The following is a 17,277-nucleotide window of genomic DNA, read 5'->3' as shown; positions in this document are numbered from 1 at the left end:
GCCTGGGGTATGCTGGGAGCACTTTTCTCCTAAAACTTTATAATGTATTCTTTCATGACTTTTACCTTCTCCTCCTGGAGAAGGCAATACTGCTGGAAGCAAAGCAAGATGGAGCCTAGTTCCAATTCTCTAAATCAGTACTGGGCCACACGGAATTTAGGCTCTTCTGGACTTAATTCCACACCTGAATGCTGAGAGAATTAAACCTAGGTGATCACTAAAGTTCCTTTAAGCTTTAACACAATACTAGAGCATACTGCTTTTAAAAAGTACCCCCTTTTTTTTAATTTGAATACTGACAATTTTTAGTAAAATAATGTTACATTTCTCTTAGAATTAATGACACCTAACAGATTACACTTGAACCTGAAAATTCCTTATGAGTTTATAAAATGAATTGTTATTCTATTTATGTTGTAAAATATTAGCCACATAAAATGAGTTTACAGTTTCTAAGTTATCTCCCCAGCCACTAATGAATGTGTGTTTCACAGTATTAGTTGAATGAAAAAAAAAATTTGCCTACATGAACATGGGAATACTTCAACTGAACACAAAAACCAGATCATACCTGAAGATTACGCTTGCTTTTCCTTATGTTATGCTGCAATAAAAAATTGTTCTCCAAAGAGAAACGACTGTATTGATCATCCAGCTGTGATAAGAGGTCATGAAAACGGGTGGTGGCAAATGAAACATCGTTGGCAGCATGCTCCCTGGGAAATTTAAAATTGACATACTTAATTCTAGATAATACTTAAAATAGACAAAACAGAGATTGCTTTCCTTATAGAAATTGTTAGAAATAATTTTAAATGTTTTTGTAGGTTTTATTTTCTTTTTTAAAACATTTTACTATAGTAACATATACAACACAAAATTTCTTATTTCCTTGTTTTTAAACTGACATTGCTTTTAGGAGCAGTTTCATAAGATATCTATTAGTAATAATTATAAATATGTAATTAACATGAAAATTTCTAGAATTCCAAGAGATTGTGCACAAAGCTGTTAACAGCGATTATCTCTGGAGATATGGAAGGGAGATTATCCCTAGAAGGAAGAAATGAATGGGGATCTTCACTTTCTATGTCAAATATTTTTAGAACATTTGAAATTTTTGCAATGCGCAAACAATACATTTTAAAGTAGACTACGTATCAGTTTTAAAAGATATCACTTAAATTTATCTTATTTCTAATCAATATTTTCCCAAAATTTGGCTTTAATATATATTTTTTTAACTTATTTTGATAGTCTGGATCTTGACGTGGAAAATAAATGGTGTAAGCATTATCTAACTTAATCCAAAGCATTTAGGAGTACCTATCATGATTAAATTTGACAAAACTACATAAAAGTACTTAATGACTAATGCATTTAGCTTTGTAGAGACACATGCCATTTTTAAAATCAAGACACTTTTCCACCGTAGCTAATTGCAGTGGCCATTGATAAGATTCATCTTCCAATCAACGAGGCTCCAAGTCACTTAATCAACAAGTATTTTAAAAGTGTAGATAAACTTCCTCTGTCAAATAAATTTTCCTTACCAGTCTTGCTTTTCTAGCCACTGTGCCAGGTACTGTCTGATTTCCATGGGAAAACTGTCATCATAAAGCTGGTGAACTTGTTCCAGAAATTTAGAGTCAAGCTGCTGGAGTGCACACCACTGAGACATTCTACAGAGAAAAAGAACATATTTCATGAACGGAAGGCCATAGCTCCAAAGAATGCTTATCTAGCACCATGTTTCTTTTAAATATCTTACATACTCTGTAATATGATTTGTCTTTAAAATATATTATTTAAATGGGTGTCAATACTCAAAAGTCTGTTGTTGTTTCTTTAATTTAGAGGTCAACATTTTTTTCTTCTCCAGGAAACAAAACTTTTCAGGTCTTTGCTCAAATGTCAACATATTAGAAAGCCTTCTCTGGCCACCTTACTTAAATTGTTACCACCTCCCATCCTGGAAAACACTACCCCCCTTCTCTGATTTATATTTCTCCATAGCACTTATTACATCCCGACTACCATTTATTTTTTTTCTTTTGATTATTGCCCATTCTTACTGTATTAGGAGAAGGGTTTGAAGGCAGATGCTTTGTTCACTGCGTCAGGCACAGAGTAGATGCTCAATGAATATGCCTTTAAAATTAATCTCCACTTTTATCAAGTACATCAACGGAAAACATTATTTGATAAGTAGATTTGCTTTGGGACAAATTGCAAGAACACTCCAAAAATTGTTCTTTTACAAACTGCAGTATATTTGTAATTTAATTCAAAGGATTTTAAACTGGAATTTCACTTTTTATGAGTCATATGGTAAAATTAACTAGTTTTGATAATACCCAGTTTTAAAGAGATAATGTGTCTTTCTTTGTCTGCTGCAAACAATCTGGCATACAAAAAAGTACTAAATCTCAGTAATGATTTTAAAGCTCAAAGCAATATAAATATAATTTTAAATGATAAGAGAAGTCAATTTTTACATAACAGCTCTAAAGACTAAAAAACAAAAACCTGATTTAAGTAAGTCCTAAGATCCATAAGAAAATGAAGGGCTTCCCATTACCGGAGTATAACCAAGGATTTCTGTCAGTGCATAGCTGGCAACATTCAGAGTGGACAGAAATGAATCTTGTCCTGCCTGGTCTCTGAGGCAGAGGTTTGGATTTTTCAAGTAGGGCTTGGGAGAGTGTGTGTATGCACACAGGCCCGACTATAAAGTTAGTTACAGTCGCAAATAATATTAGAAATGAACCCAATCTCACCCCCTTGGCACACATGCTAGACAAATTCGATTTCTCACTTCAGCTTTATTTCACCTGACTGTAAGATTCCACATTTGTAGCTCTCTGCGTTCCTGCTAGGTGTTTGATACTGATAAACCTAAAGCAAACAGGCTCGCCTAAGTGTCAGGCAGCCAAGGCTGCAATGCCTCTTGTTAGCCCAATGACCTCGGGCGACTCACTCCCCTATTAACAGGGTGGTTACCAGGACTGAATGATCTAGTATATATATATGCAGGACCCACTACAGAGCAAGTGATCAATCAACAAATGTTAACACATCCAGAATCAATCTTCTCACAAAATCTGTTACTCCCAGAGGATGACCATTCCCCATCACCTGACTCAAACCCCAAAGTTGTCACTGAGCCCTTCTCTGGTCCCAAGATCTGCTGCCTCCCTGCCTTGCCTCCAACACTCTCTCTTCCCTGTCCAGCCTTTCATTGCACACCTACTGGACCTCATCATACTCTGCTAAAAAATGCTATGGCTTGTACATTCCCAGGTAGATTTCCACCCTACCCCATTTTTATCCATTAGCAAAGCAATCCTCACGCCCAGTCACCACAGTATCTGTTTGTTTTTTTGACTGTGCCCAACATTTCTTTGTCACTCGCACCTGAAAACAGCCTCTCCACACGTCTCTGCCTCTCCAAATCCTACCAGAATTCATATACCTCTTCTTCCATAAAGATGACTTACCCAGAGAAATTAAGCTTTCTTGGACTTCTGCATCACTGCATTGTTTCCCTATCTTAGAGCATCAGTCCCAGTCTTCCCTGTAAAGCTCTATGATGCCTCCCTTACCTGAGGTAAGTTTCAGAGCCACAGGATCCATATCTTTTCTTTACTTCCCCTGAACCTAGGTTAGTGCCAGTGCCCTGCACATAATATGTGCTCAGTAATAGTTTGCTGAATTGAAACCTAAAATACTATTGTTTTCAGGTTGAATTAAAAAGCAAATAGCAAACTGTAATATGGCTCAACAAATCTGCGTCAGCATTCTCTTTAAGCAGTGGTTACACACTGGATTGTGCTGGAGGCTTAAGGCTTATTTCTATCTCATAAAATAAAAAAAACTCCCTCCTCAGCCTATACATATAACATCCAAGGCGCAATCAACCCCACACCTACCTCCACACACACCCCAAAATTCTCCCAAACTGATTAGAATTCTTTTAAAAGACAGTATGTATTATATGGGAGATTTGCAGGAACTAAACATCACTCTTAAATTCGAGGAAGACATTTAAGTTCCTTCATCTTTAAAGATACACACATACCTAACTGAGATTCCAAACTCACGTACTCATTCATTTGTTCCCACCAACATTTATTGAACTGCCACCCAGTGTCAGACACAGTGTGAGGGATGAGGAATCCAACCAAAGCAGCAGCTACACTCAGCACGTTAGGTGCCAAGACTGTTGTGTCTGCATGCTCCGTGTGTGAGCGTCTAACAGTTCCCGAGGATGGCACAGGGCAAAGAAAAACTTTCTACGAAAACGAAAAAAACGCCCAGCTGCACAGCCGACAGTCCCTTTTCGGGCCTAGCCGGGCACCTCACGCCCACTCACTCTGCTCTGGACCCGGATAGGGGTGGGCGGGGACCCTCGCTGCCGCAGTGGCGGAGATGCGGAGGTGCTGCCTCTCCCGGGCGTGTCGGGTCGCCTCTTCTCGGTCGTGGATCGCACAGGTGCGGTTCCCGGGTGCGGTGGGGCCTCTCCGCAGACTGCGCGGGGAATCGAAAGCACCAGGCTGGAGAAAAGGCAACCCCGCGCGCCCCGCCTCCTTCCGCCTCCGCCAATCACCGGGCCGCTGCCCTGCTGGCCAATCGAACGCGGCTGTTCCGCGGGTTCGCCACCTCCCGCCGCGGGGCCGCCTTCGCCCCCCTGCCCCCTCGCTAACCTTCTGAGGTTCTTTCTTTAATGGTCTCTACGTCAACTCTGTGTTGCAACTTGACTACCGGAAGGTTCTCTTTGCATATTTTAGAGAACAACTAAAAGGAAGTTCTGTGTTTGCGGGGGCGCAAACTTGGAATCCCCTGTCTTGGCCCCACACTGAGAACGCGAGGCAGAGGACAGAGTCGGGGACTTGGCCAATCCAGAAACTAGTTTAGCAACTGACCTCCATGTTGCCAAACCCAGGGTACGTTTTCCTTTCCTCGCCCTTGGCCTCAGAAACTGGCACAGTTAACTTGAACCACTCTTTTGCTTGGCATTGATGACATACCCTCCGTGCTTCTTCCTACTTCGCTGGCATGTCACCACTTCATGCTACCTCCACCACCACTACCCAACTGTTAAGTGTTATGTATTAGGACCAGGCTATGGTCTGCTGCTCCTCAGACTGTCCGTCGTGGCCTCACCATAGCTGAGAGTCATCTTTGACTTTTTCTTCTACCTCATCCCCCATACCTGATCCTCAGGCTTTGTTGGTTTTTCCTCCTAAATAATTCCCAAATCACATTCATTTTTCTCATTTCTTCTTAACCCTCCTCATCTCTCAGAAGAACTTTTGTAGTAGATTCCCAATGCCCGCCTCACTTCAGCTCTTAGCTCTTTTTAATCCATTTTCCGTACAACAGTTGGAGTGATTTTTTTTTTTAACTGCAAAGCAGATCGTGTCATTTGTGAACCTGAAAATCCTGTGATGGCTTTTCTTTGCCATTCTTATAAATCTAAATTTCTTAATATAGTCTCCAAGCCCTAATTTCCGTATCGCTTTCTCTGATTCCATCTTGTACCATTCTTCCCTTTGCTTACTTCAGCCTTTTTGTCTTCAAATAAGCCACGCTCTTTCTCCCCGGCAAAACCAACTTTCCTTCCAAAAATGGACTGCAGAACCTTCTTGCCAACAAGTCTCCATATTTGAAAAGCCCCTTGAACCAACTCCTTCCCTCCCCCAACTTATTTGCTGGCTAACTCATATTTCAGGTCTTAGCTTAAAATCTCAGTTTAAATGTCACTTCCCGGGGAGTCTACTTAAGTCCAGACTAGAGTAGGTTTTCCTGGGTGGTGTGCCCCGAAAACCAACTGGTTCCTTCAGGTGCGTACGACTTGAATCGAGTCTTGAACAGTAAGACGGCTGTGGGTAGGAGAGGTGGTCTTCTCCCCCAGGATTTAAATAATTCACCAGGAATATGCATATCAATGTGTATTAGGTATTTTACTATTCTCACATTGATAATACGCATCTTCTTGTCACACCTGCACCCTCACAAAGCCAATATTGAACTGGTGATAGCAATGCCCCTGGGACCAGAGTAGCAGTGAACTACCCTTCTGTACAAAGAGTTGCCAGACCACCAAAAAGTGCTGCAGACAATTAACTGGAAGGCTCCTTCACCTCCTACTCACCTGTATTAAGGGCGCAAGGAATGTTATATTGTTCTCTGAGAAAAGCTGACCATCGCATGTGTTGATAACATGTTAAAATTTTTCTGGTACTACAGAATTTGCACAGAGAATAGCTTCAGTATTGGTGGAAATTAAACAATCCTAACGTCTGCAAGCAGGACATCTCTCTTTGACTCTCCACATCCCTATCATCATCAAGTTCTATGGATGCATTTCCTTATGCTTTCCTTTATTTGTTTTACTGTCATTGAAAACATCCCACTATAAGCCCTCATCACTTTAGAACTAGAATGCTATGATAAACTCTGTAAGTAGACTACCTTCTACCTGTTTCAACTATATATTTTCTCAATTAAATTCCCTAAAACATCACATTGATAAAGTAATTTGCTACTGAAAAACCCTTACCATCTCTCTACTTGATTTATGATAAATACACACTTATTCTATTAGCTGAATCTTCCTGAAAACCTCCCACCTTTCTTGCCCACCTGTCTCCCATTGTCCCATTATCCAACTAAACTCATCTATCCTCACTCTACCCTCATGTTTTTAGTTTTCTCAGTTCTGCCCCTTTGCACACAGTTTCTCCCATATGGCAAGTCCTACCCCTTACCCTGTTCACTTATCAAAATCTTATCCAAATTTTAAGACCCAGCCTGATCCTATATTCCCTCCCAGAACCACCTCAGCCTGTGGTGAGTGGTCTCATCTCTGAAAGAAAAGGATATATAACTGCCTGTATTTTGACAAACACCATACTCTTTTTTATAGTTTTTGAAGTATCCAAGTTTTACCTCTTCAAGATTGTAAGTAAAATACAACTACATGTATTTTAGAAATGTAATTAACATATTGACTGCTTAAAATCAAACAAACAAAAACCCATAACTAGAAATCTGGAAATTGACAGATCCAATCTCATGATGGCCCCCTTAGAACAGTCAGCTTGGAAAGCTATATCTCTATACAAGAAATTTGCAAAGGACAAAATTCTAGAAAAAATAGCTATTATAGTGCATACATAGTAGATTGTATTAATTTTTAAATTTCTTCTTTCTCTCTCTGCCCTCTGCCATGGTTCATGCTGGCAGAGCATATTTCCCTATGTACTTCCTCTGGCTTTGGCTGTGTGACTTGCTCTTACTAATGAATGTGAGCAGATTGGATGTACACCCTGACCAGAGGCTTTGCATGTCCTGTGTAACTGATTTTGTCCTCAAGTGCTCCTTACCTGCACCAGGCAACCGTGTGACTCAGGTAGTGGCTGCTCCTTCAGCTTAGTTCCTGGATGTGGAGCCGACCAAACCCACCACCTGGAGCGTGACTCCATAGTCTACTCCCAGACCCATGAGTGAGACATGTTTGTGTTCTTCTTGTAAGTCACTGAGACTTGGAGGTTGTTTATTGCCACTGAAATAGCTGACTAATTCATGGATGACAGAATCAAAATTCCAAATTATCTTAACAGGCTAAAATGCTGCTGGGCTGAAACCAATTGAATAAAATTTAACAAAATAAATGTAAAAGACCTGAGCATAGATTAAAACATGTAAAAAATAATGTCAGGGCACTCTTTGCTGCCAGTGTACAGCCTCAGAATCCTTCTCAACATTGCATCCAGTCAGTCACTAAGCAGTCAGTCAGAGATAGCACCTAAAATTAAACTTACTATTCGTCATCCCTGAACCAGTTATACATTCAGACGAGAGTCAATGATGGTCAAGAGTCTAGAAACCACATCATATGATAGGAACTATAATGAGCACTGGAGTAACTTAAAATTAAAATTACTGTTCAAAGACTTATTCTGTGAATCATTTAAAGTAATGTAAAACAAAAATATGTGCAATAACTAGACATATAAAGAATACAGTGCAGCCTACAAGGTACAACATTTATTGTCTCTGTTTCCAGTTAATCAAGCCAAAAAAGTAGGTATCATTGACACAATTCTCATTATAAGAAATGAGGAAGGACTCTGTGGTAATTGTTTTCAATAACGGTCACATTCTCCCTGTGTTCACACCCCTTTGCAATGTGACTCTGACTCCTCCCAGCAAGAGATAAAGACTTTGTCATGCTGGCTTGCACATCTTGCTTTGACCCTCTGTTGCCCCAGATTTGATTTTATGGTCTTAAGAGGCTTCACATGCCTCGCTCTTTCCCCGAATGCTGCCCAGCCTCAATGAGAATAAGCCAGGCTAGCCTGTGGGAGGGTGAGACCACACAGACCGCAGCTGAGTCAGATTGGTCATCTGAGCGGAGGCCTTAGACATGTGAAAGAGCCCAGAGCAGATGGGCCTGCCTGACCCAGAGGACCAGAACTGCCCAGCCAGCCTTAGTCTTAAGAATAAAGATTCATTGTTGTTGTTCTTCATGGACTTTGGGGTAGTTTGGTTTATCATGCAGCTATAGGACACTGATACAGATCTCATTGAGGTAGGGCGGGGAAGAGATGCAAAGCATCTAAAACAAGTGTACAGGCCTATTGCCTCCCCCCATGAACATTTCTCTAGGGGTCTCTCATTCCGAAGTAGTAACCTATCCTGTGTATCCTTACCAAATCCCCATGAAAAATTTATCTGCTCTGTACTCTTTCTATACAGCCTTGATCTATTTCAAAATGGCAGCTAAAAATCTGATGAACAAATCCAAAGTAATATGTTTAGATACTTTTCCTCACCTTCCAGCTACCATGCTGCATTTTAGCCATATGTTTCTAGTGTTGGTTGTAATGTTGGTAAACTAAATATGTAAAAACAGGAATTTCTAAAAATGTCATGCCTCCTCATCTTTCCTCCTTTCTAATTGTTAGCCCTGCAACCTTTAGCATGTCACTTAATCAGCATAAACCTAATCTGTTCACAGTAATGCAATGGAATTGAAGTAGAAGATGGCTAAAATTCCTTCTGGTTCTCTGGATCTGGATTTTGTATAGTTATTTGCTTGTCTTAATGTTTATATTTTCTTTCCAGAAGTCACAGGAGGCCCCATTCATAGCAAAACAGGGGTGCACCTCAGGGCTTGAACAGAATTGCAAAATGTACTTGACTAGATAGAGAGGGAAGCTACCACATGCAAGCTAACCATGTTCTTTTCTTTAAATGAAAATGGGCACATCCACCAGAATTCTATTGAAAATTATAATGTAGAGAACACAATCCTTCATTCTAAGTTTTTACAATATTCTTGGACTTACAGAAATCTACTGTAAGGAAATAACCAGATATGGGGGAAAGATTTAATGCACAGTGGTGGTCACTGCTGCTTTATTTACAATGGTGAAAATGCAGAAATAACCTACTTTTCCAACAGCCAGAATAAAGCATAATTCCTATGATAGAATACCAAAGTTATGCTTTCCAAGACGTACTTAGTTCATTGGAAAATATGTGTGGAATTAAGTGAGAATGCAGAAAACATAAATAGTAGTACCCTAATGCCGTAATACTTAATATATTATTTATTTTATTAGTATTGTAGTATTTCTATATATTCAATATTTTTAAAATTCTTGTTTTCATTTGAAAACAAGCATCCAGGCAGAGAGACAGAGAAAACCCTAAAATGATAGGGGGTGGAGGGTGGACTACTTTATAATTTTATTTTTTTTCAATAGAACTGTTATATTTATAGTCCAAAAAAAAACCTCTTGCACGCCTTTCAAAGTCCTTTAAAGCCACTGCATTCCTTGACGAGAGCACGCCACGGCGGGACTGGTTGCGTGGGAGCTGTTGGAAAGGTTTTCAAACCAGCTGGCCCAGCTCGCGGTGGGAGGGACGCGGCTGCTGGGAAGAGCCGTCCCACGTGCTTTCGGGGAAATAGTCCCACGTCGAGAAGGAGCAGGACTGAGAGGAAACCGAAAAGCGAAAGTCAGAAGCGGAGGGAGCAGTGCGCAGGCGCGGGTCCAGGATCGGGGGTTTTCCGTCGTGTGGCTGCTCGGGCTCGTGTTTCTTCTGGGTGGGCTGAGAGGCACGTGCGCCCCGGGGCGGTCAGGAGCTGCTCGGCGCCCTCCCTGCTGAGTACAAGTGGGGGAAAAGGCGGTACACGCGGCGTCCCTCGCTAGACGTTTAGCCCTGAACTAGACTGGAGGCGGGGCGGGGTGTCCATTCGCTTTAGAGGGAGGGAGGGGAACGTTTTTTAAGTATTTAAGGTGCTGCAAACCTTACCCATTCCAGTTCCACTGTTTCTTCCTTTGGCCTGGAAACGTCCCCTTTTCTTCTTTCCTTCTGTAGTTACACATTCTGCAGGCGTGCTCAGGTCTTGTCGGACTTTTGAGTTCGGACTCTGACCCAGCTTGGGCAGCTACCCTTAAACCAGAGTTTGGGGGTGGGCGTGGGGCCGATCGTGACTGGCTGTGCCCTTTGCTAGATCTGTGAGGGAGGTTTCCCTTTTCTGCTGGGGTCTTCTCGTCCCCTGCGTTGCCAGTTGTGATGATTATACCAGAAACAGTGTGGGGGTATACTAGAAAGAATAGTCAGTGGTCAAGGATTTTGAGTTTGGCAAAGTCGTTTTATCGTGTCTGCTGTCGTTGTGAATTATTGGATAGTACTGGAAGCAAAGGACCCAGGTCTGTCCTGGCTCTGCTCAACTACTCTTGGGCTCTGCATTCACAGGATGAACTAGTCCCCAACCTAGGGCAAGTGTGCAGGTGACTTACCTTCCTGGACCACACCCTCCAGGCTTTTGTGAGAGTGGGGTCCGGTTCCCGCCCCCCCCCCCCCCCCCCCGGGCTGCACACAAACACGGCCCACCAGGGGCAGTTTACCCAAGTCCCACTACGCAAATCCTGTTTTGTTTTTACCTGTTAAGAGGGAGAGGACAGGTTACATAATCTACAGGCCTCACTGCAAAATGAAAACTTCAAAAGTTAGCAAGCGTTTCGAGACCTCATCAACCCTTGTGAGCTGTGGGCCCTGTGTGGACTGCACATGTTGCATGCTCATGATGCCCACCTTGGGAAGGGAATTTGGGGGCATTTCTTCCATAGAAACCTTAGTAGATGTTTTCTTAAAACAAATGAAAAGTTAATTGTAATGCCTAAACAAATTTTATAATACCAGCCTCCTATTTAAAAGCCTTCACTGGCTTCCTATAGCACATAGAATGAAATCCAGAGCCCTTAGCTTTCTCCATAAAGCCCTACATGATTTGGTCTTGCCTATCTCTCTTAACTTTCCTTACCCTGCTCTTCCCATACTTCACAAGTTCTCCTCCGCTTGGTTTCTTTCTGATTCTCAAGCACCCTAAGCTTTCACCTTTCTCAGTCCTCATAAGCTTTTCTGTTCAAATGCTGTTCCCTTGCCCCTTTACATGGGCTGACTCCTTCTCATCTTTAGGTCTCAGCTCAAATGTCACCTCCTCAGAGAAACCTTCACTGATCACCACTTCCAGTTTCTACTGATCATTTATTTACTTCTTTGTTTTCATCTCTCATCATCAGGGTGTAAGTTCTCCACACTAGGGGCCTTGTGCTGATATAGCCTTTTTCTTCAGGAATTGCATGAGAGAATTAAAGCGGATGTCTCAAGGCAGCTATGTATGTCATGAATTACCTTTACTCCTAAATGTCCAGAATGTACAATCTTTGGGGAATTAAGAAAATAGTCAAATCACTTCCTGTGTTCTGTGGATTAAACGAAGAGCCCTGGTTGAGAAAGGCAATACCGGTACAGAATAGGCCTCAAAAATATTTTTGGATGAATAAATGAACATCACTGACCAACACTGGGATCAGAAATCACAGGTTATTCAACCACAAAGATCTCAGCACTAACCAGACCTATTGAACCAGCATTGAGGGGGAGGAGAATAAAGAGCAGATGTATTCTGCAAAATTTCCTTACATCATTTTAACCTCTCTACAACCCCTCCAACTTCTCCCTGCCTTAGATTATCTTGTCTAGATGACCTCTAGGGTTCTTTCCATCTGCAACAGTTTGCGAGCCATCTAAATGGATGCCTGTCAAGACTTAAGTAACAGAGTGCCACATGGGACTTTTTCCAGGATGAAGGAGTAGTAATGGCCCTGAGTTAAATCAAAGGGGCATTAAAGGGAAATTTCAGGAACATTTGGTTCATCTGTGAGTAGGCAGATGTCTGGTAGGTCAGAAACACATAAGAAAATACCTAAACTAAATGGAAGTTAATATAATTCTAGAATATTTCTATAGAATTGGAGGTTATAGGTGAGGAGAAGTAAAGGGGCAGTCCTTTGTTGTGTGTCCACAAGCCAGCTTACTTTGATTAACTGGATAGAAACATAACATTGGGGACGCTTGCATAAGTTGAGATTTTGAAGGCATTATACAGGAAATTCTTCCTTGGTTTTGTAGGCAGATCTAGGAGCAAAGGAAGGAACTATTCACAGTCCTCTGTGTTCAAACACAAAATCGTGAACAAATATTATGCCAGATTCTATGGATATAACTATAAACAAGGCCATCTTGGTCCTTGTATATACAGGGCTTGCTTAGAGCCAGATGAGGAAGACAGATGATATACAATTACAAGGAGGGTGATAAACACTTTACTGGGGCCCTGGAGGATGCTCACAAGAGGCATGACCTATGAGTGTATATCAGAATGGGGTGGGGTGGGGAGAGCTGGAAGGCATTCCAGAGCTTGAAGGTTGTATGAAAGTTATCTAGGTGGGGCTGGATGGGTTGGACTGGAGAACTGAGAGGATACACAGGGAGGTGAGAAAGAGCATAGGTCATTAGAGAAACTGAAAGTAATTCAGTCTGTATATTTTGGAGAATAAGAAGCCATTGAGGAAAACTGATGAGAGATGAGCTGAATAATAAGAAGGGACTAAAGAATTTATGGTTTTGGAAAGATCTGTTGAAAATTATGGTCTTTATCTGAAGTTGGGATCCTTAACTATTTTGTATCATGGAATCCTCTGGTGGTCTGATGAACCTATGAACTCAGAAAAATGGTTTTAGTTGAATAAAATAAATACATAAGATTAAATAGAAAAGCAATTCCATTGAAATACAGATATCAAAATAATAAAAATGACTGATATAATAATATGCATGCTTTTTTTAAAAAGATTTATTTTATTTCTCTCCCCTTCCCCCCCTTCCCCGTTGTCTGCTCTCATGTCCATTCACTGTGTTCTTCTGTGTCCACTTGCATTCTTGGCGGCACCGGAAATCTGTCTCTTTTGTTGTTGTTATTGCATCATCTTGCTGCATCAGCTCTTTGTGTGTGTGGCGCCACTCCTGGGTGGGCTGCGTTCTTCGCACGGGGCAGCTCTCCTTGCGGGGCACAGTCCTTGCACATGGGGCTCCCCTCCTCAGGGGACACCCCTGCGTGGCATGGCACTCCTATGCACACTTCTTTATTCATGTCATTAAATGACAAAGCTAACCGTGGATCTGATAAATGTAATTTTGAAAACTGTGCTAAGCATAAACAATATTTTGAGATAACTGCAACTATAATGTGATATAAATGTAGTTTCAGTTGGTTCACGTTAAAGTTTGTTGCTGTTATTTATAATTGAAGGAAATTCTAAATTTCAGTTAGAAGTTAATGGAAATAGCACTGGAACTTTGCTGTCCAAATTTTTGAACACCCTGAATTCTGTCCATATATTCCAGGTAAAACCCCTTAATCCAGTACATCATGAGCCTTTCAAAGATTTTAAGCAGGGAGTGAATTGATCTGATTTTATTTTTTTAATTTTTTATTTCTCTTCCCTTCCCCACTCTCTCTCCCAGTTGTCTGCTCTCTGTGTCCATTCACTGAGTGTTCTTCTGTGTCCACTTATATTCTTGTCAGCGGCACTGGGAATCTGTCTCTTTTTGTTGCATCCATCTTGCTGCATCAGTCTGTGTGTGTGTGGTGCCACTCCTGGGCAGGCTGCACTTTTTTCACACTGGGTGCTTCTCCTTACGGGGCACACTCCTTGCACATGGAGCTCCCCTACACAGGGGACACCCCTGCGTGGCATGGCACTCCTTGTGCACGTCAGCACTCTGCGTGGGCCAGCTCATCACAGGTCAGGAGGCCCTGGGTTTGAACTCTGGACGTCCCATGTGGTAGATGGACACTCTATCCAATGAGGCAAATCTGCTTCCCTGATCAGATTTTAAGTTGAGCCCTCTACCTAAGTGGCCTCCTGAAATTACTGTTGTATTTACTGTAAGGATGTTGCAGAGAATGTCCTTCACCATGTTTATAGGGTGTCCTCCTGGAGAGGACTCTGGTAGAAATGTTCTATGTCTTGTAGTGGTGATTATACAACTGTAAGGGTTTGTCAGGATTTGTAAACAGATACACCTAAAAAGGATGAGTTTTACTGTATATATATACTTCAATAAACCTGACTTTAAAATATGTGGTCACATCAGTAAATGCTCATGGTCAAATTGGGAAAGAAAGGTCTTCTCTACACTGTCAGAAATTGGTCATGCATGCATGTATGAGAGCTGGTTTGCTTTAGCTGCACTGTACAATTATCTGCTGCTGGAGCAGTGTTAAGAAGGCTTGACCCTAATCCTTCTATGGCAGTGGGTGTGTGGGCCTCTGATGCATGTGAAAAAAAGAGGAATCCCTTGTTTTTTGTCAGATATTCACTCATTCTGTATGGTCCTTTGGGGATTTCCTTGCTACTTAGACTTTGAGAAAACTCACTGGCCAGCTGCCATCTTTCAGTATTTATTCCACATGAATAAGAGCACTGACGCTCAGTATAACTGGCCAAAGTGACTGTTTACATTTAAAAAGACACATTTTGGGTTTTGAAGTCACTGTGAGCAGGAACAGCTGCCAAAAAGATGGCACTGTTGCTGAGTTTATCAAGAGGACCATCTTTAAAATCGCCATGACTGAAATGACAGTTGTAAAAGCATTGCCTTTTTTGTCTGAAAAACAACAGTAGACCATGAACTTCTGGCAGAGAAAGGAGCCTCTTGTTCAGGACTTGATTCTGCTTTGTGTGGAGAAGAATGCAACTCTCAATGAGACAGCCATTCTAGCATCATTGGGCTCATCAGCACCAGAAAATTTGGGATGTTTTTAGGACCAGGTGAAGACATTTACCTTTTTGTAATGGAACAATTCAAAAGTTAATTTACAAAAATTCAGACCATTAAAAAACGTGGTCAGCTAGAGATGCTGAGGAGAATGCAGTGTGGATTTGAACTGCAAGGGGATCCCATTAAACAAAACAAAACCACTACAAAGCAACTTACCTTGTGTATTACCCCCAAACTCCATATGCTTTCACTTCTTTCTCTGAAGAAAAGAGCAATATACCCAGGCATTGACAACTGCTAGCAAATACCATCAGATTGTGAAAATGGACCTCAGAAGCCAATATCTGGACTCCCTTAAGGTTATTGTTTTTAACAGTATAATCAGGACTTTAAAACTCAAACTCTGCTACACCTCTATAGGAAGAAGCCTTGGGCTTGCTATAAATATGATTCAAGGATCATTCATGAAAACAAAATAGAAAGAGTCCAAAGAGTGACACAAGAAACTTTTGGAGAATATCTTTAGCCAGGACTAGAATTTGCACAATATAAGCTTGAAATGAAGTTCAGAAGTGACTTAAATGGGGCATCTTGGCTGAAAAGGAAAAACCCCTCAGGTGCCTAATAAAGTTCTCTAGTCCATATCCTTTGGAAGCATTGAAATCCATAGCAAATGTACCACTTTCTCCATTGCTCACTTGCATACCCAACAAAGGTATGAATTATTTTTAAATTAGAGATAAATAAAATTTACAGAGTTTTGTAAGCACAGCAACTTCCTGGCTATATTGCACATGCATTTGAATTAATGGCTGGCTGGGTGGCTTCTGCCTATTAACTTGCATTTTAGAAATTAATTCTTGGTATTGAAAATTTAGAAATGCTAATATAATTGTTGGGATTGATTCTTTCCTCCTCCACTATGTGCCCCCTCCCTGCCTGAAAATCCTGCAAAGTATAGCAAATGTGGATATTTGAGATGGATAGAGTATATATATATATATATGGCACCAGACTTGATCTTGTGATGCCTAAATGCTCTGAAATCATGGATTTGGCACAGCAGTTGAGACTGTCGGGCATCATCTGTAGTGTCTTTTTCCCCATCCTCTCTTCTCAATCCTGGGGTGGTCTGGTTCCAACTGTTGATTTCCAGATATTTTCTCTTGAGCCTTGGGTCACAGAAAGAAGCACCAAGAAACCAAACCCAACTCAAACTTTTCTGGAAAATCATAAAATTGGTCATTCATAGGGTAGAGATGGATCCTTTACATTATTGCAGGAGGTCACATTTAAGATGATTCAGTTATATAAAATAATGGTTTCATTGTAAATATACTTTTAATTATTTCTTTTATCATATATATAGCATTCAAATTGACTGATATTATACTGATTTGTGAATAAAGATTTAAAACCTGGTTTAAAAGACATTTTAGAGCACACTCTTAATGCATCAGAATATTTTTATTTATTTTTCAGAAGCCAAGTATATTTAAATTTAAAAATAAACTCAGTTTTTTTTGTCAATAAATGAATTCCAAGAAAAACACATCATGCCCCCAGGTTGCCTATGTGGAGTCTGCCATCAAATAATTTAAAGCAAGGGATTCACATATTTTTCAAATTTTGTTTTGAAAAGGGATCTATGATTAGGCTGGGATGGGGGAGGGGAAAAGTAAAATGTGGTTAATTTTTTAAAAATACACTGTACATTTTATTTCCATTAATTATTGCTTATTATCTGATAAATTGGCAGGAAAAAATAGTCTTGGGCAGGATTTGGTTGGAATGTGGTCTGAATTTCCTTCCCATTACATTTCTAGCTCACTTGGCACACATTATCCGGGACTGGACAGGTATCCCCAGGAAACCCCTACAAAGTTCCATTAGCCCACAAAGAGAAGTTCTGGAATACAAGACTAACATTCTTGGAAATAACTCTTTACAGTGGGTCAAGAACTTGGTTTTTATATTCTGAATCTCAATAAAAATATCCACTTACCGAAATCCTAGGATTGGCCTCTGCCTGTATTATAGAGAGCAAACCACAGGCATCCCTGTGTTTTCTGTCCCCAAATAACAATGATGTCTATGATCACATGTGAAACCTTGATGTTCTGCTAC

The 17,277-nt window shown here is 40.9% G+C and overlaps 1 protein-coding gene and 1 pseudogene across 1 annotated transcript in view; one reads left to right on the top strand and one right to left on the bottom strand.

The window, feature by feature from the left end:
• The window catches only part of STAT1 (signal transducer and activator of transcription 1), a 59,701-nt gene extending 55,079 nt beyond the window's left edge, over positions 1-4,622 (bottom strand). The window contains exons 1-3 of the mRNA XM_058300490.2: positions 4,376-4,622; positions 1,554-1,682; positions 572-716 (exon numbers count right to left, since the gene is read on the bottom strand). Of these exons, the coding sequence (XP_058156473.1) occupies positions 572-716; positions 1,554-1,681 (273 nt within the window). The 5' untranslated portion in view covers position 1,682; positions 4,376-4,622. The remainder of the gene's footprint in view (positions 1-571; positions 717-1,553; positions 1,683-4,375) is intronic.
• Positions 4,623-14,320: 9,698 nt separating this feature from the next.
• LOC101435977 (centromere protein N pseudogene) lies at positions 14,321-15,897 on the top strand (annotated as a pseudogene).
• The last annotated feature ends 1,380 nt before the right edge of the window (positions 15,898-17,277 follow it).

The sequence above is a fragment of the Dasypus novemcinctus genome, chromosome 7, assembly GCF_030445035.2.
Source record: "Dasypus novemcinctus isolate mDasNov1 chromosome 7, mDasNov1.1.hap2, whole genome shotgun sequence".
Classification (NCBI taxonomy): Eukaryota; Metazoa; Chordata; class Mammalia; order Cingulata; family Dasypodidae; genus Dasypus; species Dasypus novemcinctus.
This window is presented reverse-complemented; position numbering and strand designations above follow the sequence as displayed.